This window comes from Theileria equi, chromosome 1 (genome assembly GCF_000342415.1).
Source record: "Theileria equi strain WA chromosome 1, complete sequence".
Classification (NCBI taxonomy): Eukaryota; Apicomplexa; class Aconoidasida; order Piroplasmida; family Theileriidae; genus Theileria; species Theileria equi.
Genome location: NC_021366.1, coordinates 2,637,315 through 2,656,794, shown reverse-complemented (window position 1 = coordinate 2,656,794; position 19,480 = coordinate 2,637,315). Strand labels below are relative to the sequence as shown.

The following is a 19,480-nucleotide window of genomic DNA, read 5'->3' as shown; positions in this document are numbered from 1 at the left end:
TCTCCACCAAGAGCCCAGACAAGATTCCTGTAGGTCCGATGGGAGCGAGTTGCTGAGGTCAATTGGCGGAAAGGAAGGCATAGCCTCGGTTCTGAGGAATCCAGGGACCGGTAAGTCGTCCGCTATGCTCAAGAATGTCTACAGAACGACTGATTTTGAGGTTCGGCTTCGATTCAACCAGCAGTTTTGTGGCGGCAGAGAACGATGACGAGCACATACCCTGTAAACTAGTAGCAAAAGTACAAAGACTAAAGTCTGGAAGGCGGATAATCACGATTCTTGGCCCTGTGGTCAACTACTTTTCATACACTCACCCAGCAGATTTTATGCACATTAGCACGCAGCCAATTGTTGCCGGTCAACTCGCTGGAGAATGCACGTTTCCAGAGCTCTCTGGAATTCCTCCGCCGATTTTTACGAAAATTGACAAGATTGATCACCTCTTCAACAAGGCTGCCGCCAGCAGTTTGGCGTCTGGAAAGCTCAGAAAGGACAATGCTACTTCGACTTTCAACGCTGTTGCTCGTTTTGAAGACACGACCATACCTTCCTCTCCAGTTTCTTCATTCTTACTTCCTGCGCCAGGTTTGAATGTCCCCTATTTTATCATCACATTTAGACACGGTTCTGATGGATTACCTAAAGAAGCTGCTGGACAGAAGACCGCTGTGGCTTAGGAGTTCAATGGACGAGTTTTTGCCGGCAGAGTTTTCAAATTGGAAAAAGAGGACCGCATTTTCCAGAGTCTGCTACTTATTTTCAGGTTGGTTTATACGTCATAAACACTTTTGCATGATCATCAATCGTACAGATGGCCCATGGAGAGGCTGCATGTGCAGACTTGGATACGACCCTAGAAAGGATCCAGAGGCTCGCATTTATCAGACCATAGACTTTCGTGATCCTCATTATCGCAGCATTGATTGGAAGACCGGGAAACGCTCAAGTTCGACTCAAGAGCCGTCGAGTTTGGACAAGAGTTCGCAGGACTTTGAAAAGACATATGGCGAATTCTCAAAGGATGTGCTTCGACCGAATCCAGAAGTTCATTTTCTCGTGGCTCCAACTCGTCCGTCACAGTTGTATCAACTGTGTGACATTTGCGACGCTGGAATACAGAACATCGTACAGGGCACCGATGACCAAAAGAGGAGCTCAAAGATGGAGTGCTCAAAGGCAACAGGTTAGATAGTTTAGATTATACGTTTTAGGAAGAGCCTGAGTAGATTATCCAGGAAGAAGCTGTGAATGTTTCATGGGAGAACCGGGGAGGCTAGTTGTGAGGGAGGATGGATGTATGGATGAGGAGGATGTTGAGTGGATACTCTCATGGATCTCAGAGTTTTGAATAAGCACACTATTTCTGAACATGGAGGATGAGTGATACGTTAACGTTAAATGTAGAAGGAAAATGTGGTGAAAAAAAGGATGAACCAAAATGTAGTTGCTCACCTCAGCCTCCTGGTATTACTGCAAGTAAGGTGATCAATATTCGCGGTGTCACTAACTTCTCCAAATATACCCACAGTATTCCAAATGGGACCTTTAAGCTAAGTGGCTATTTACAAGATGGAGACAAAATAGGATTAACAGGAGCTCCCATAGAGAATGTTAAAGAAGTATCAGTATATTACTGGAATGGAGCTGATACAAATCCTATCCTCCTTGGCATCACTAAGGACAATAGTGGCAATACTACAACTAGCTATTATGGCAGGAATGATAATGGTATTAATGATTGGATTTCTATGGAAAATGGTCTGGATGAACTAGAGGCACTTGATGAGCAAAATTGCAAGCTTAATGATGCAGTTCCATTCGAAATACAAGACTCTACATCTGGTTCACTTCCAAAAGACTCTAAATCTCCACCTTCACCTCCTGGTAGTAACTATACTGTTAAAGCACAAAAGATAACTGATAGTAGTGCTAGAGACAGTAATGGTACCAAGATTTCCAGGGTGACTTTAAATGGCAGACCTATAAACATTTCTACTCCCCCTGATGCAACATCAGAAATCAGATTATACTCCTCACCAGCTAATAAAAATGTACCCATTATGTTTGAGCTCAAGCCACCTGGTAATGGAAATTCTAAATGGTTCTATAGTACAGACAGAGATGGTAATAGTTGGCAAGAAGACGCTGGAAATAATTTCTATAGTGATAATCAACTCACTGAAGCTCTTGCCAAAAAATTGGATGCGTTCACTTGCGAATACCATAAAGAAGTTACTATTGATTTATCCTTTTCTGGAAACGGGTCCTACTGTTGTGATGAGCATGTAGATAAGGGTAAGAAGAATGAGGGAAAGGTCTCCGTAAGTGTAGCACAGGTTTCCTGTCAACATAGATCACCATCCATTACGGTCAAAAAACACTCTATCACTACGGACTGGAGTATTTCCGGTATAAAGTACAATGAAGGTGGAAATGGTCAGGTGAGGATGATAACCGCTTCTGAGTTAAGCTTCCCCGTTACTGGTGTGAAAACTGTACATGCATTCTACTGTGGAGAAGTTCCAAAATTGATATATCTTGAGGGTGGGCCTTCAGAAGTCAGGGGTAAGTGGTTTGAAAACAATGGTAGTAACAGTAGAGATGGGCACTGGACAGAAGTTAAACTCAGTGGTATAACACCGGGGGAGTTAAATAAGACTACGGAATGTCAAGAATATAACCAGCTTGTTGAGGAACTGAGGTGTAACAACTATAGACAATGTAATGATTCTACCAAACCCTTACCTCTATTAGGTGGTCCTGGGTCTCAAGGACCTGGTGAAAGTGGTGGAGGTGAAAGGAATCTAGAAGGTACTCAAGGCGGAAGCTCTGATGGTGATAACAAACCTGAAAATCCTCACCAGCAAAGTTCATTTTCCCCAGTTGCTAATAATCTAGGTGAAGATCAATTTGAAGGTGGTGCTGGAGTATCAGGTTCTGATACTGAACCTGAAAGACAAGTATCTGGTGTTAAAAAAGCTGATAAAAAAGATGGTGAGGAAGATAGTAAAAGAGAATCCGGATATTTTGATGAAGAGGGTGATAAAGAAAAGGCTAAAGCTACTGGAGGTACCACATCTACTGAAACTCGTACTGAAGTTGCTTCTAGACATTCTCCTCTTGAAAGACCTCCTGAAGCTAAACCTCCTCCACCAGGTACTGGTCCTGCCGCTCCTGCCGCTCCTGGTAAAGATGGTGATTATGGAGATACTGGTAAAGCTGATAGTGTTGGTAGAGAGGCTGGAGCTAGAGCTGGAAGAGATCCTAGTAAAAATGGTGATAATAGATCTCATGGACCTACAGGTGATAGAGATGTACTAGCTCCTGGTGGCCCTAGTCTTGCTCAACCTGTTACTACTACTTCTACTCTTCAACCTACTTCCTCTGCTACCGCTGAAACTTATACTCCTGAATCATCTTCTGTTTCTACTCCTACTGTTACTAATAAAGAAACTGCTCCTCATGATGGTGAACCAGCTGCTCCAACTACTCTTACTCCTGCTACTATTAAAGCCTTACCCTTATCACATACCACGAATGTATCATGCCACTCCGTACCTCTTTTTGGACTTTTACTCCACATTCAGACGCATAAATGACTGGAAAATCCATATGGAGATTCAATACCCCTCGTTCATCCACATCTACCCATCATTACTCACTCGGATGGCTTATTCTTCCTGGTGGCTACTTTGGCTTTTGCTCACCACTCACACACCCTAGAGCAATTTTGACGATACACATTCTCTTCCCATTACATCAACATTCAGGATGGTACTCTGCGGCGGACATTTCCAAGATTAGGGAGAAGATGGTCCTAAAGAGTTGTCTCATGAGGCAACAGTATAACCTCAAATTGTGATGCCACAATCATTTCTTTTCCTTTTACCTACACATTCCACTATTTTCACCTCTACACTTTGCGGAACTCAATTTTAGTCGTTGAAGCCGGGAATGGTCGACTGTGCTCAGGTGGCAAAGGAAGAAGAACTCCGAGGGACAAATGGCGCGCTTTAACTCGTAGAATAGATGGATAAGGAGATAAAAGATAGAAAAATGATGAAAATGGACGGGATAGAGACGAAATACAGACGCTGCATCGAGTTGATTATGAAGAATCGCTACTCAAAGAACGATGAGTTTGAAAAGGCTCTGGAACTGCTCAAAATAAGACGCAATGCCTTTAATATCATCCATGTCAGTGGTACAAACGGCAAGTCATCGGTATCTCACAAGATTTCGCAGTGCTTGATCTCTTCCGGTTAGTTTTGCGGTTATTATCTTTCTCTCCTCTCTTTGCCTTATTCCCTATCTTTTGCCCTTCAAGGGAATTCATACCGGTTAGAGGGCATGGAAATAGTCATAGAGAAAGTTTTTTGGCATAACACGACCATTTAGGCAAGATGGTTGGACTCTACACTTCTCCGCACATTTGGGACTACAACGAGAGGATCAAGATCCAGGGCAAAGTGATCAGTTACGAGGACTTTGTGCGTATCTATGAACGCATTAGTGCCGTAATAGGTGGCCTGGAACTCCACTTTTTCTCGGTAAGTTGATTTCCTTTTGTTCTTATTTTAATGCTCGTTCCATGGGTTTGAGACTAGTTTATGGCAATAAGAGGAAAGTAACCCATGGAACGAGCATTAAAATGAATGATAATTGGAGGTGTGTCTATATTTTCAGGAGTATGATATTGTAGAGGTTCAGTGAGACTACGGAGTGTAAAGGGGTTCTGTGAACACTCTCTGACGGTGAGCTAGTTGTAAGAGGGAGGATGAATGTATGGATGAGGAGTAGATAGGAGACTCCCATGGATCTCAGAGTCTTGAAGGAACATGCCCTCTAATCATGGAGGATGAGCAAGGTAAATCCTCAAATAAATCTTTCCAAAAAGCCGAAGAAAGATGGTGGCACTGGAAGTTATGAATCCGGTGGTACCACCTTTACGGTCATTAAGAATGATACTGGTCTACCAAAGGGATTCTTTAGGCATGTTCATAAGCCTCTTAATGGACCAATTACATTAGATAGAACACTCGCCACCAGTGGAGATCAAATAAGAGGAGGCTTTACGGGGAAAAAAATAAGTTCCATAGATAATGTCAATGAGGTTTCGGTGTACTACTGGGATGGAAATGACAATGTGCCTATCCTTCTTGGAATTACAACTGAGAATGGTAACCCAGAAAAAACTAAGTACCACGGTAGGAGTGGGCCAGGTAATCCTTGGATGAATGGTTTTGTACTAAGTCTGAGTGAAAAACAAGCCTTAGATAATCAGAACTGCCACAATAATAATACCGTTGTATTTAACATACAGAATCCTGAATTTGGTACTCTTAATGAAAATTCTAAGATATCTAATTGTATAAGGGGAAAGATAAAAACTTCATACATAAAACTTCCATCCCTTCCTGGAAGCAATTATACTATTAAAGAATATGCAATTAACGGTGATGCAAGTATATCTAGAGTGACGTATGGAGGAAGAAGTACCGGTATTACTCTTAACAAAGGCGGTGGAATCGATAAGGTTCGAGTCTATTTTTCTGCGGGTAGCATAGAAGTACCCCTTCTTGTTGAATTTCTACAACGGGGAGGTGGAGAATCAGAATGGCACTATACTCAAAATACCGATGGTAGAAACTGGACAGAAGTTGGTAAGGAAAAGTCAAAGACCTTTTATAGTGGTCCGGATCAACCTACTGAAAACCTGACAACTGAACTTGATCAGATAGCATGTTCCATAGGTATTGGTGTTACCTTGGATATATCCTATCGGAATTCTGAGACTCACGCTAGACAGAGTAAAAAGTATTGTTGTGATAACCATAAAGATAGAGTTACTGTTGCTTCTGGGAAGATAAACACAGGTAATCATGGCCATATTATGTACTACCAGCATACCATAGGTCAAAGGTATAATTTGGCTGCCATTAAGTACCATTAGAATTCTGGAGATCAAAGGAGAATTGTGAAATTAAGTGGACCACACTTTCCTATCTCAAATGTACAGAGTGTTTACGTCTTCTACTGTAGTGAAGAAAAGCCGGTACTCATGTATGTTGATAGTACAAGTATTACGGCGAAAGGTTGGTATAAGAAGGGTACTGGTTATTACGATCCATGGATATGGATTGGTGGAATAAGCAGTATAAAACCCACGGATATAGACAAGAAAAATATAAGCTGTGACAAATGGACGAAGCTAAATGAAGTATTCAAAAATCATGGTTGTTCTACCTTGGGAAGCTGTCCTCAAAATCTTACGGTTACCAATCCAACTAGATACCAAGGAGAACCCGATGAAGAAACTGAGAGAAAAAAGGCATTGGATCAACTACAAGCTGAACAAAAAAAGGAAAAAGAGGAGTTAGCCAAAAGGATTGCTAATGACGATGATGATCTTAAACCTCAACAGCGATCTATTCAACAACCTCCTATTTCTTCCCCTACTCTTCCTGATTCTGGCCAACTTGCTACTGAACTGCTCTCTCCTGAAGGTTCTCCTCCTGCCCCTGCAGCTGTACCTTCAGCACAACCTCAAATACAACTTCCACACAAAGTAACCATTAAGCTCTCAGAAAAGCCAGAGGGAAACCCTCATACTAAAGAATATAAAGGAAGCTCTTCCAGTGACAAGTTAATTAAGGTCGAACTGACTTCCTATCCTGAGAAGGGATTTACACAGGACTTCCTCAAGTACACTCATTCTCCAGAAGATAACAAACCATTCAAACTTGCACAAGTACTAGATGATCGGAACCAAACTGTGATTAGAGCCAATGGAGACCATATTACCTCCGTTGAAGCCTATTACTGGACTGGTAATACTGAGAAGGCTCTCCTTGTGGGTGTTACTGCTAATTCAGGGACAACATACTATAGGAACAGCAGAAATAGTACATGGACTAAACATAATATAAAGTCCGATGGTAAACCTACTAAGGAGGAGTTAGACTTGCTCAATTGTGAGATTAACGGTGTAGTTCAAATAGATGTTACAAACATCCCCGATTATGATCATACAGAAACAACGTATTGCCATAATGATCAAGATACTGTGGATAAGCACGTCAAGAAGAAAGTCAAGGTTAGTGAGATACCAGGTTCTTCCAAACATCTTGGAAACTATACTGCCTATTCTCATACTCCAAATCCTAAGACACACTATGGAATAAACCTAAATACATTCAACATATCTTGCTTTACCAAAAACGATAAGACTATAACATTAAGTGGTCTGCACTTACCTATAATGGGTGCTAATAAAGTTATTGTTTATTTTTGCAAGGGCGAAGTCAATGTTATTCGTTCTTCCGGGAAATCGGTGAATAATCCTCTTCTCATCTATTTACCAAATTCCGATCAGGGAGAACGCTGGTTTAAGAAACATTACAGTAGTAATGAATGGATACCAGTTGATCAACTTAATGGAAAGGAATGCTTTGATAACGCAGTTGTTGATTTTTTAGACACTCTTGAGAGTATATGTAGGCCACCTGAAGTAACTATCAACATTTATAACAGAACTATAGGGAATACATACGCCTATGGAGATGATTTTGGAAGATGGATTACAGTAAATGGCGGTGAGGTTGTTGGTGCATCTGGTTTTATTGAGTACACTCACACAATATCCGGGAGTACTAGCTACTTTACACTCCAGAATGTAAATTATACTGATAAACCTACTTCTGGAATTTTGGATATAACCTCTAATAAATCTCTAAAGTACGTTGACAGAGTGTCTGTTTACTACTGGAGACCATTGGAGGATCCTGCAAGGAAGGGTAATCCGGATGAAAGGGGTAGACCACTTATCATCAAAGTCACAGCTCATACACCCGGAGGACCAGAGAAGAGCACTTACTATGAGAACGCTGGGACAGGAACTACTGACAATGGTAAGTGGAAGTTGTGGACTCCACTAGGATTTCCTCTAAGGCCAATGGAATTGGAAAATAAACTTGAGCTTCTAAACTGCGATCTAAATCAGGTTGTAAGCATAGATGTTAATAAAACTAAAGGGTCTTATTGTGGTCATCGACATAATGTTCATAAAAAGGTATCTGTCTCTCAGGTACCGGATCCTAACAGTCAATTTGGAAGATATAAAGCCTTTGAGCACATTCCAAATCTGAAGGCCTATACTGGAAACTCAGGCAGCACTCATACATTTCACATATCAGAGTTTACAAGTGGGCAGGATAAAGCGCTTACCGGTTTACCAACGCCTCTTATAGATGTCTCTTCTATTACGGTCTACTTCTGCGGTAAGGATACTCGTAGCGGTAGAGGTACCAATCCCCTCCTGATATACATAGACTCTAATGATCCTAGGATTACTGGTAATAAGTGGTTCCAGAGTGATGATAGAGGAATGACTTGGAAGCCAGTAGATTTTCCTCCATCTAATGATCAGACTTATGAAACTATACTAGACATTCTTGATAATGTTAGGAATGAATGCCAACCTCCATCTGTTACCGTAGACATTTATCATAGAGATCTTGGAGGACATACAAAATATTATGAATATGATAGCGGATCAAAAAGAAAGATTCTTGTAATGTATGTTAGGGATAATTCACCTGGCTTCACCGAGTATCGACATGCCATTGCTGGAGGGATCCCCTTCACTGTAAATGAATTCCGATATAATAAACCTACAACAGAAGGATTAGAAAGTCCAATGTATAGAGTTACAACAGTATCCGTCTTCTATTGGACTGCCTTGGAAGATACCAAGGATGACCAGGAAAGGAACAGACCCCTCCTTGTCAAAGTAACTACCATAGAGCCTACTTCAAAATTAAAGAAGGAAATTTACTATGAGAATAAGGGTATCGATGGAGATTTGAACTGGGTACCTACTTCTGTAGATACAGGTAATCTTGAGAAGAAACTTCGTCTCCTAAACTGTAAACTAAACAGTGCAGTTATAATAGATGTAGGCAAGACAGGGAACACTGGATACTATGATGCTTGTAAGGAAGAAGATAAGAAACTGGACAATGGACATGCTAGTGACAGGATGACAGTTAATAAGGATCCTACTCCTGGTGATCAATCTCTTGAAAACTATCAGGTTTATAAGCATGCTTTAAACAATGGTGGTGGAAAGTTCCACATAGTAAAATTTATTAATGGTAATAATTCTAGGGAAACTCTCAAAGGAATATCACCTTTACCCATTCTAGATGTGGATGTTATTAAAGTCTACTTTTGTTCAGAGGATCCTACCAAACCCCTACTCTTATACTACAAAACTGAAGATACCCATAACTGGTATAAGAGTGAGAATCCTAGCAGTACCACTGGATTGTGGGTATCTGCAGCATCCAAATTATCCAATACTGGATCCACCGACTACAGAGCAATCATCTGGGTACTTAACACTATTAATAGCCCCTGTGCTCCTGCTAAACCTACTTCCTCTACTTCTAAAGATCCTAAAGCTGATGGATCCCAGTCTACTCCTACTGCTTCTGCTATTGTTGCTGAATCTGGACTTGCTACTCTTGGTATAGGAGCCATCTCTGGCATATCTTCTGGTACTCTTGCCGGATCCGCTGCAACCTTTTTTGGAGGATGGAAACTTTATAATCGCTATAAAGGAGACCCTTGGGTTAGACAAATATGAGTCTCCATGAGATACTATAGATACTGGCTTGAGTACTGAGTAGTTTGTGTTAATTTGTTGGCTTGTTGATGTGAATGGGCACATCATAGATTCTCCTATGATCCCATCGTGAGGAATTCTGTGAACCATCTTACCATAAATATGACAATGATGACTATAGACAAACACCATTATGGCCTTTTATTTTTCCTCATACACCCTTTGCCCCTTTCAAATCTCTTTAACCATGTAAAGCGCAGTGTTTGAATATTTACTCTCATAAATATCTTGATACAATTTCCATGCATTCATATACACTTACAACAACATACAGTTCATTCTCCTCATGGCTCTCTTGTACTTTGAGGAAAAGGGGACTGAGTGGATAATCCTCGAGACGGGGATCGGAGGTCTGCTGGACAAGACAAATTTTGCGACAAACACCAAGATTGTCGTCATATCTTCCATAGGTAACGCTATTACATAGCTGACTTAAAAGTCTACAGGATACGACCACATGCACATTCTTGGCAAAAGGTTGGAGGACATTGCAAAGCAAAAGGCTGGAACGATCAAGCAGAATAGCATCGTAGTTTTAGGTCCAAATTGTTACGATAATGATATATTTGTGGAAAAAGCAAATGCAGTAAACGCCCGTGTTATAAAATGTGAGAAACGGGTCTTTAGTAGTTTTGATGAGGAGAATTCAGAAACAGCCAGGTTTGTGACCTCCAAAACATTCAGCAATGATACAGAGTTGTGTTTGAACAGGCACTTGAACTTGGGAAAGCCCCAAGATCAGCCCTTACTTCATGCTTGGCAATGCGCATGCAAATGCTATCGAGTAAACAAATTGAATCTGTAAAGGCGCACCTGTCATCGCTCATCGGAGAATGTAGTAATGCAGAAAAAGTTGGAACTCCAAGAGCTGTAATATTCGACATTGGACACAATGAGACCGCAATAAACAGACTGTGCAATGTAAGTCTACGTTACAAGTTTCATGACCAGTGGAGAGGAAAGATTAAAAATTTAGGACATTGTAAAGTCGTTTGAAGACAAGATAATTTTATGTGTGTCGATATCTCACAATAGGAGTCTTGGAATTTTCAATCCGGCCGCCAGTGTGAGAAACAGGAGCGGTGAATTGATACTAAAGGACATTTACTTTGTACCCTCTGGGCACGACTATTGCCGACAGCTGTCTGACGCCGACCAAGAATCGCTGACTAAAAGTGTATCACCAGAGTTTGTTTCATCCATGACCAAACAAACGCACAGGTTAGAGACTGCATTTAAGCGGGGAATTGAAAAATCAAAGGGGTTTTGTTCAACTTGCGAGTCGCTTGGTAAGCCTTTTAATTATATCAAGAGTTTGTAGACCCATTTGATGCCATTTTGTACAATGCCTTTTTGGAGTCTTGCAGGGGTTCACACATACTCGTAATCACTGGGACCGCCTACATTATGGAACAAGCCTGGAAATCCCTAGGCTTGTCGCTGTAATTCTTTTCATTCATTACTCATTCGCTTCCATACTAGTACTCCATTCATGTCTCAACTGGTGTGAGCAGAATGGTCAGTGTACAACCATCCATTCACCTCTTCCTTCGTTTATGCCTGTTGATTTTGCGGAGAGCAGCTCGTTTTTGGTTGGTTGCTAGGGCGATGGCAATTTTCTTTTTCCTGACGAGCCTTGATCCGAGTACAAACTTTCTTGCAAAGCTGAGTAGTTTGAGGTACTCTGTAGAGTTCCCATCGGCGGCAAAGCGGTCTTCCATGTTTGTGAGGAGAGACTGTGCAAAGTCTGCATTTTGCGATTCCGTTTTTGCGACTCTAAATCTCTTCCATGATGAATCGCTTTCTTTGGCGTGTGCTACTCTAAAGATGGATATGATCATTTTGAGTAGCGTGACCCTTTGCTTTGAGTCGTACAAGAACTCTTCATTCTTTACAATGTGGCCGATTATACCTAAAAGACGCTCGCTCCTCTCTTTGCATTCTGACCGTCTACCCATACTACACCTGAGTAGATAGCAGAGCTTTGAGGCAACTTTTGAAAAGTTTTTGGCATCTCCTTCTCCAGCAATGAGTTTTACGGTGTTTATAATGACAGATTCCGAGGACTCTGCAACTTTTCTGTGTCGTTCTACAACGTCTGAATGAATTGAAAAGTTTTTAAAGCACGGTTTTAGCATTCCAACGCACGTGGAATCAAAGTCCTTGAGTAACGCGCAAGTAGCCTTTTTGGATGATAGTACAAGAGAGAGTATTCGCAAAGAGGCTGCGCTTATCCATGGGTGTTTTGAACTTGTTCCAGATTGTATGGCAAAATTCCAAACTGCGGTTGAAAAGTTTTTACAAACCTTTTGGAAATTGTCCATTCTAACGTCAATCGTCAGTATATGCTCCAAAACTCTCAGCCAATAGTAAACATACTGCCATTCCCCGTCGTGAGACGAAGCATCTTCATGCAAAATTACTCCCATAAAATCCTGGGCCAATGTCAAGACATTCAACTTGTTAATCGCACTCATTGTCTCTTCCTGCTTTATACAGAGGAATGCAAAGTAGGCAAAGTAGGTTTCACTATGTTTCTCCTTCTTTTTTCCAAAATGGGAAATGCAGTCAACGAGCTCGTTTTTATTCTCAATTGATCCAATGTTCCAAATGATGGAAATGAGGGAAACCATTTGGTCTCTGCACTTGTCATTATAGTCCCTTATCAACTGGTCCAAAAGTGCCACTGCAAACATGAGAGCATAGCGCTTCCAGGTAACATCTGGAGGCAGTTCCTTCAATAGTATTGCCAGCGTTTGGAGAACATGGGAGCGAACGTACGGATTGCTGGCATTAATGTGTTTAACTAGCATTCCAACCCATTTTGAACGGAAACTCTCCTCCATGGGCAAAAGAACCAGAGCATAAGCAACTGCTTTAGGAGCCATTGAAGAGTCCTTTTGCGAAATGTCGCCCTTTAACATTTTAACCAAAACCTCGTCAGAGACCGCATAAAGTTGTTTATCAAATGTTTTAGCCATTGTCTCAAGCTGGAGCATGATGATTAAAAGTTTTAGCAGAGGTGTTTGCAGTAATGGGCGGTGCATGTTTGTTTCAATTTGCAGTAGTATAGCTTCAACGAGTCCACTTGGTCTATTGCTCTTTTCCCACGCCTCAAATAATAGGTCATGGAACTTTGACTTGAAGAATATACAAACCAATCTTACGCAATCCTTTGCTAAATGTTCAGATCCAATGTACTGCAGGGAACCTATGCGATCAACCAGATGGTCTGCAAGCGAAATACCGAAACGACGAACAAGATCCGGTTTCTGTTTACACAAACTAAAGAGACATCCAACCGAAGTCCTCTGCACCTTTACATCTTCACACATGAAGCAAGTCAATACTCCAAGTTCGCACATTTCAAGCTCTTTGTTTTCCTCTGGAAGTCCCTTGCTCAGCAAATGAGAAAAGATGCGCAGAGACATGTCCACAAGCATGGGAGCATAAATGTGTCTCTCAAACCCATACTTTGCGGTTGCAACTCCCAAAGACCTCCCAGTGGCTGCACCTGGATATAATGTGTAGTGATCTTCCTTTTTAGATGAAATTGGCAGAGATTCTTTCTTTTCCTCTTTTCCAGGCTTCTTCTTTTCAGCCTTGAGCTCTAAAACATCTGAAAAGGACCCAGATTCTCCCTGAACAAAAGAGTTGAAGGATAATGTAACATCCTTTGGAAATGCCACCAATGCCTTGTCTAGACCGGAGATTGTGGAGATCATTGAAAAGAATAACTTGTACATTAGGGTCTTTAGATCAAGTTGCGGATTTAAAATAAACCCAGAGGTTGCATATGCAATTAACTGCTCTACGCGTCGCAAGAATTTATTGGAGTATTCAAAGTAAGTTTCCCTGTTAATCTTGAGATTACCACTCAACATTGAGAGTAGAAAAGATACAACTGTAAAGGCAACTTGCAAATCTCCATACTGACAAATTAGGGAAATTAAATTGCACGCCCTTGGATGTCTAGCCTCATCAATTTTCGAGAGTGAGTCATCCTTTTCCTGCATTCTCAAGAGCTCATCAGCAATCATTTCAAACATTCTATAAATCTCATCCTTTGTGGTTAGCATTGCTCCTTCATTGTTTTTCAAGACTGAATGCATGATTGAGTAGACTGTGAAGATGAGTACTGGGCATTGGAACCCCTTTGTGAGATTTAGTGAAAGTTCCTTGACAACAAATGAAGCGTAATTAAATGGCAATGGTTTCAGAATGTTAATTAAAGACACTCTTGCAGCTCTTCGCACCTCTCTATCCCTAGAAGTTAGAAATTTACTCAATATTCTAGAATGTTTGGTGATTTCCCGAGTCACAATCATTCCATCAAAATAGAATAGGAGCGAACCAACAGATTCAAATACCTCTGGAACTGGTACCTGCCCAGCCTTTTTATTCGTGTTCTTTACCGACATTTTCTTTAACTTCAAGAGTATCTTGTCCAGGACCTCTGGTCCCCTGTGCTTACTCACAGTGTCTGCACTCTGCGCAGTAGCAAGGGAGTTAAAGAATGTGGGCTCTGCAATGTTCTGTAGGACCCTAGAAAAAATCTTGAGCACAATAGAGAGTCGGGAGCTATCGTAGGTGCTCACCAACTTCTTTAAGAACTTGACTAGGGAGAGTGCAGATAGCGATTTTGAAAGCACAATGATACATTCCTTGGACATGTCAGAGAGGCCAGGATGTCTGACCGCATGCGATTGAACGAGAAACTTTAGACAGAGAGGTATGAAAAGTTTTGAAATTGTGTTGCGCGAAAAAACGTTCGATCCAACCATATTTTGCACCTGCTTTAGACCCTTGCAACGTTTATGCTTTTGCAACTGCCTCAGACTCTTTAGACATTCCACAATTGCAACGTTTCCCAGCAAGTCACTGTGGAGTCTATTTGTCAGAATTTCCTTCATCTTTTGATCCGTACTGAATATAGTTGCGAAATCCTCCAAAACTTCTATTGAAAAACAAACTAAAGCATCGTCAGATTTATCACTACCAAAACATCTCCTTATAAAGGGAAAGATGGATTGGGAGAGTATTGAAGTTTCTGCTGCATGCGCTTGTATGCCCTCCAAAGAAGAAGTCTGGCTCCGTAACGCTTCAAAAATTTTCTTCATTACGGCACTGGTCAATAAAGCAACTGAGCGGCGAACTCCTGGGTCCCTGTGGTTATGCCAAATCACAAACAAGGCGTGAACTTGGATCGTATGGAGACATTTCAAGGATAATACATCATTTTCAATTTCTTGTACAACATCTGAAATAAGTTCAACATTTAGATCAAGGTCCAATTTTGCGTCCACAGATCTACTCTTTGTAGCATTCATCTTGTATAAAACATCTCCCAAGTACCCTACTCCCCTTTCTTGAGACGGTAGCAAAGGTAACATGGAAGAAGCTAAGCGTCTGCACTCCATTTCACCTACAAAGGTGAGACAATTGTTTATAAACCCCCAAATCCTGTCAACCATTTCCTCATCCTTTATCATGGCTATACAAAAGGAGAGCGATTCCAACAATTTCCTCCACTCTTTAAACTTTTCAGCACGCACCTTGTTACTTTTGAACTTTTTGCCAGTCATGGCATCTCTTCCAGGTAGACAACTGATTAGTATATTCAGAGCCTTTGCCTTTACAGAAGGAGCCAATGGTAGAGATGTAATCCCCTTTATTATGTTGAATTCGGTGATTGCTCCACTCGAACTATACAATGATGCAAGTGAGTCCAAAAGAGGTTCAGCGGATTTCAGCATGATTTCAAACATTGGATGATTTTGAGAATCCGAGGCTTGAGCATATGCTAAAATTGTAGCATCACTGTAAATGTCATTTGCCAATTGCAATATTTGATTGGAAAGTTTGCCAGAGAATATGCTCGGGAAGACATCAGGAATGACTCTTGTGCAAAATTCAGCGATATAATCTCCCTTGCAAGTCCAACAGAGAAGAAACGGTAGTGACAGGGCAGTAGTTTTAATGTAATGCACAACAAGTTCCGGCACTGATGAAAGAATAGAGAGAAACTCTTGCCTTTTCCCTTCATATACTTCTACAAGTTCAACCATTATCTTAAAAACACGCTCTACAATGATAGGAGAGTCCCTATCACTCTCCAAGAGGCTGCAGCAAAACTTCATTATACAGATTGATTGCTCAGTTAGGTGTTTCATGAGACGCTTTATCAGTAGATGAAGCGTAGTTAAAACTTGAGGAAGCGATCCATGCTGTTGCTTGTAGTCCATAATTCCCATTAATGTTCCATAATCATCATTACCACCCTTGGAAAGGTTATTGAGAAAACTATCCTGAAACTCTTGTGGAAGAAGTTCCAAGAGTACAATGTTGACAAATTTTGGCGGAAATGATGAGAAATAGTCAATTATTGGAACACCATGGGCTACGTTTGTGTGCTGGATAATTCTTGGTACCAGCAGTCTAATTTCTATAGCTGTTGAAAGTTCAAAGGGTTCTTCCAAAGAATACTCGAAAGCGGTCTTTGTCAAGCTTAAAATTTGTGTATAACCGCCAGACGCTAATTCACACAACCTCTTTACATCTATACCCTTGTACTTTGAAGATATTACAATCACTGCATTCTCACGTATTTTTGGATCATTGGATCGGATGGCATCCGAGAGGCATATGGATAGTAGCTCATGGTCACCAATATCCCTGTTATACTTTTGCAATAAACTTGCAACAGCTGCAATCGGATACTTTTGGAGCTCCAACTTGGAATTTATAAATTGTTGGTACGTGTAATCCACAAGTTGTTGTATCTTGGAGTTTCTATCCTTGATTTCAGAAATCAAATGCGACATAATTTGCAAGAGTTGGGATTGCAAAGTTGTTGCATCCGTCCTCTCACACCTTTCATAGCCTATAGCCTCCTCTAGTATTTTTGGTAACTCAGGAAATGCCTCTTTACTCCTTTCCAGATTTTCGAGTTGCTCAAAAAGACAATCCCAAATACCAACAACTAATTTTCCACCGTGAGGTACCGGTTTTATCTTTGGAGCCAGCATAGAGAGGGCCTCGCGACACCCTTGCCATAGTGGAGAAAACTTTACAAAATATTGACTCACGAGAATCCTCGTTATGAAATTTACGGCAAATGCAATGTCATCACTTTTAGCACCAGCACCCTTAAATTCTGTAACATCAAGCACATTTACAGACTTTTGCATTAGCAAACATTTTTTCCTGCCATTAGCTACCGTGTTTGAAAGTGTTTCAAATTCCAACAGGGGCTCCAGATAGGCGCTAGAACGAATCTCTCTGCTAATTAGATACTTTTGCACAAACATGATGATACTCAAGCGCAACTGTACATCTTCACATGGGAGCTTAGTCACAACCTTTTGAACAATGTTATGCATTTCGTTTGTAAAATTCTTGTGAAGAAATTCAATCAAGGTCCAATTATTCAACATTTCATCCTTTTCCTGAACTAGAGACAAGAGTTTTGTAATGTACTCGGACCTTTCCTTAACCATGTCGCAAGTTATCGCATACAACTTGATCACCACTCTTTTATCCTCAAGAGTATAAAAGGATCTCAGACAAACTTCCAAAATTTCCGAGAGCAATGCGTCATCCACAACAAGTGGAGGAGCAGACTTTAGCCTTTTCCTCACGTTGAATATACAATACAGTCCACTTGTGCAAGAGAATAGATTGTTTATCTTCCCTTCCAGGGAAAAAGGTGCAGACCCATTCTCTAAATTAGAGGCGCTAATATCATTCAGGATGACACGAATAAAAGAGACAATCCTCTGGACAATTGAAGGATTAATGAGGAACGGATGAAAGACTTCCCTGTCATTGAATATTTTTGCAAAAAGCACAAGTACACTAGAAATCTGCTCAATTTCATCGCTCTTTAATCTCCACTCGAATAAGGAGAGGAATGGATTCATGTTCCCACCACTTGCGCACTTGTAGTCAATAGCCTCAATTACTGCATTAAAATCTCTATCCAAAACTCTTGTAGCCTCTGTTGATGACCTTACAACCCTGAGAAGCATGGTACAGATTTCTTCAAACAAAACTGCATTTTCCTTGGAAAATATAATGAGGGGTACCACAAAATCCTTCAAAAGGACGGAAAATAGGACTCCATCTGCAATCAGTGGATAGGAACTCAAACCCTTGTAACCCGCATATTTAAAGCTGATAAACATCTCTAGACAGAGCTCTAGGACAATACAAAGAGATCTGAATGATGGAACGGCAATTTGATCCTGTGAAAGTTTAAAAATATGTTCATCATACAAATTGTTTAACCAGGCCAAATCAACTTGTTTCCCCTTTGAATAAACCTTCATTGACGCGATACATTTTCTCATTACATCTACAACCTTTTCCACATTTTCACCTTGAGACTCGGGATTACAATCTACCAATCTTGTGAGTATAAAGACAAAAATGTGTTCCATCTTGGATGTAAAATTTCCATCAATATTTTGTATCATTGCTAGGATAATTTTTTCTGATCCATCCATGTGGATGCAGAATGCGATAATATTCTCGATTGTGGACGAATTGGACCTCCTGAGGAGTATACCGAGAGACTCCATGGAGAGACGTCTAATGAGCCCATTGCGATGGTTCAACCACGGCAAAAAGTCCTTTATAAGGGACTCGATGTTTTTTAATACATGTGTAGTGTGAGCCTTGAAAAACGTGACTAGAAAAGAAAAGGCTGACTTTGAGTTTACATCTGGATTCTGTTCGACAATTTTTAAAATATCTACAAGTGGTACACTACAACTTGCACCAAAGTCCTAAAGAATGTGACATCTTGCAAACGTAAATACCTTGAAATAGGCTGCTAGTAGCCTAAAGAGACCCTCAAGTTCTACAGGAGTGGCTACTTTTGCACACCCGAGTAGAACTTGTACGACTTTGTTTTCACTGGACAGAGCTTCATTTCCCTCAGGATAATCGCAAGGAAGCTCATTTGCTGAGTGAGAAAGCCTCTGAACCTCTTTTAGTTCCTGCTTGTACTTTAACAGGTCCTTGAGCCTAAGGAGATTCCTGAGCGTAATACCAAAACATCCCCTCGCATCTGTAGATTTGTATATAGCATTTTCATAGAGTAAACGTAGACGAAAACCCTTCATCTATCGCTGATAACGCACAATTGTCAAGAGCTGGAGAAGAAGAGAAGAATTTGAGACGTACCGTCGGATTTGAAGGCTAAAATGTCATCGAATGGAACTGCATTTACTGACTTTGCGACCTTTGCTGAGGACTGGAACTTGAACCGTCCCTTTTGTGTCATTTTGCCGACACGAGGGTCCCAGATCACAAGCCCATGGATTCTTTGGTCGAATGGGAACCTATAGGCAACAAATTATGTACATTATGACCTTTATGAATTAGATTCCTTTTGTTTTTCACGCAAGGACCGCAAATGACGCTCGTGTCTTAGGAATAAAAGTTGGGCCAGAGTCCTCTTGGCATTTTTCTTAGATTCCGGATGCAAAGCAGGGTCTCTTCTTTCGATAAAACGCTCAATGTTAGCCAAAACCTTTCGAACCCTACGAATCTCCTGAATATGACTTGTATGGAGTCATAAAAAGTATGGAAGGTAAGTACACCCTGAGACGAGCAAAAAGCAACGCCCGCCTACGCCAACTAATGGATATGCAACGATGTAGAGGAGTATAGCAAACAGAGTGAGCTCTGTGGCGACCATAAGGGAGCCTAAGGAAGAGTTGAAAAATCGGTGGCAAAAGAGGTGTAGAATTCCGGATGAGAGAGGCGTTTTAATAGAATAAGATT

The 19,480-nt window shown here is 40.9% G+C and overlaps 7 protein-coding genes across 7 annotated transcripts; 6 read left to right on the top strand and 1 right to left on the bottom strand.

Annotated features, from left to right (window-relative positions):
- Positions 1 to 134: 134 nt before the first annotated feature.
- On the top strand, positions 135 to 1,188 carry BEWA_029840 (hypothetical protein; the record flags this gene model as incomplete). Its single annotated transcript, XM_004829742.1, has 3 exons — positions 135 to 585; positions 620 to 763; positions 812 to 1,188. 3 exons carry the CDS (start codon positions 135 to 137, stop codon positions 1,186 to 1,188), a joined length of 972 nt encoding a protein of 323 aa, XP_004829799.1.
- Positions 1,189 to 1,376: 188 nt separating this feature from the next.
- Positions 1,377 to 3,599, top strand: BEWA_029830 (hypothetical protein; the record flags this gene model as incomplete). Its single annotated transcript, XM_004829741.1, has 1 exon — positions 1,377 to 3,599. The coding sequence occupies one exon, from the start codon at positions 1,377 to 1,379 to the stop codon at positions 3,597 to 3,599; it is 2,223 nt and encodes a 740-aa protein (XP_004829798.1).
- A 466-nt stretch (positions 3,600 to 4,065) lies between these two features.
- BEWA_029820 (folylpolyglutamate synthase, putative) lies at positions 4,066 to 4,559 on the top strand (the record flags this gene model as incomplete). The annotated part of the gene is made up of 2 exons (XM_004829740.1): positions 4,066 to 4,261; positions 4,399 to 4,559. The coding sequence occupies 2 exons, from the start codon at positions 4,066 to 4,068 to the stop codon at positions 4,557 to 4,559; spliced, it is 357 nt and encodes a 118-aa protein (XP_004829797.1).
- Positions 4,560 to 4,858: 299 nt separating this feature from the next.
- BEWA_029810 (hypothetical protein) lies at positions 4,859 to 5,953 on the top strand (the record flags this gene model as incomplete). The annotated part of the gene is made up of 1 exon (XM_004829739.1): positions 4,859 to 5,953. The coding sequence occupies one exon, from the start codon at positions 4,859 to 4,861 to the stop codon at positions 5,951 to 5,953; it is 1,095 nt and encodes a 364-aa protein (XP_004829796.1).
- A 108-nt stretch (positions 5,954 to 6,061) lies between these two features.
- BEWA_029800 (hypothetical protein) lies at positions 6,062 to 9,649 on the top strand (the record flags this gene model as incomplete). The annotated part of the gene is made up of 1 exon (XM_004829738.1): positions 6,062 to 9,649. The coding sequence occupies one exon, from the start codon at positions 6,062 to 6,064 to the stop codon at positions 9,647 to 9,649; it is 3,588 nt and encodes a 1,195-aa protein (XP_004829795.1).
- Positions 9,650 to 9,796: 147 nt separating this feature from the next.
- Positions 9,797 to 11,134, top strand: BEWA_029790 (folylpolyglutamate synthase, putative; the record flags this gene model as incomplete). The annotated part of the gene is made up of 7 exons (XM_004829737.1): positions 9,797 to 9,889; positions 9,963 to 10,098; positions 10,135 to 10,348; positions 10,384 to 10,609; positions 10,665 to 10,876; positions 10,910 to 10,977; positions 11,010 to 11,134. The coding sequence occupies 7 exons, from the start codon at positions 9,797 to 9,799 to the stop codon at positions 11,132 to 11,134; spliced, it is 1,074 nt and encodes a 357-aa protein (XP_004829794.1).
- A 92-nt stretch (positions 11,135 to 11,226) lies between these two features.
- BEWA_029780 (hypothetical protein) lies at positions 11,227 to 18,977 on the bottom strand (the record flags this gene model as incomplete). The annotated part of the gene is made up of 3 exons (XM_004829736.1): positions 11,227 to 18,477; positions 18,511 to 18,761; positions 18,878 to 18,977. 3 exons carry the CDS (start codon positions 18,975 to 18,977, stop codon positions 11,227 to 11,229), a joined length of 7,602 nt encoding a protein of 2,533 aa, XP_004829793.1.
- Between the last annotated feature and the right edge of the window lie 503 nt (positions 18,978 to 19,480).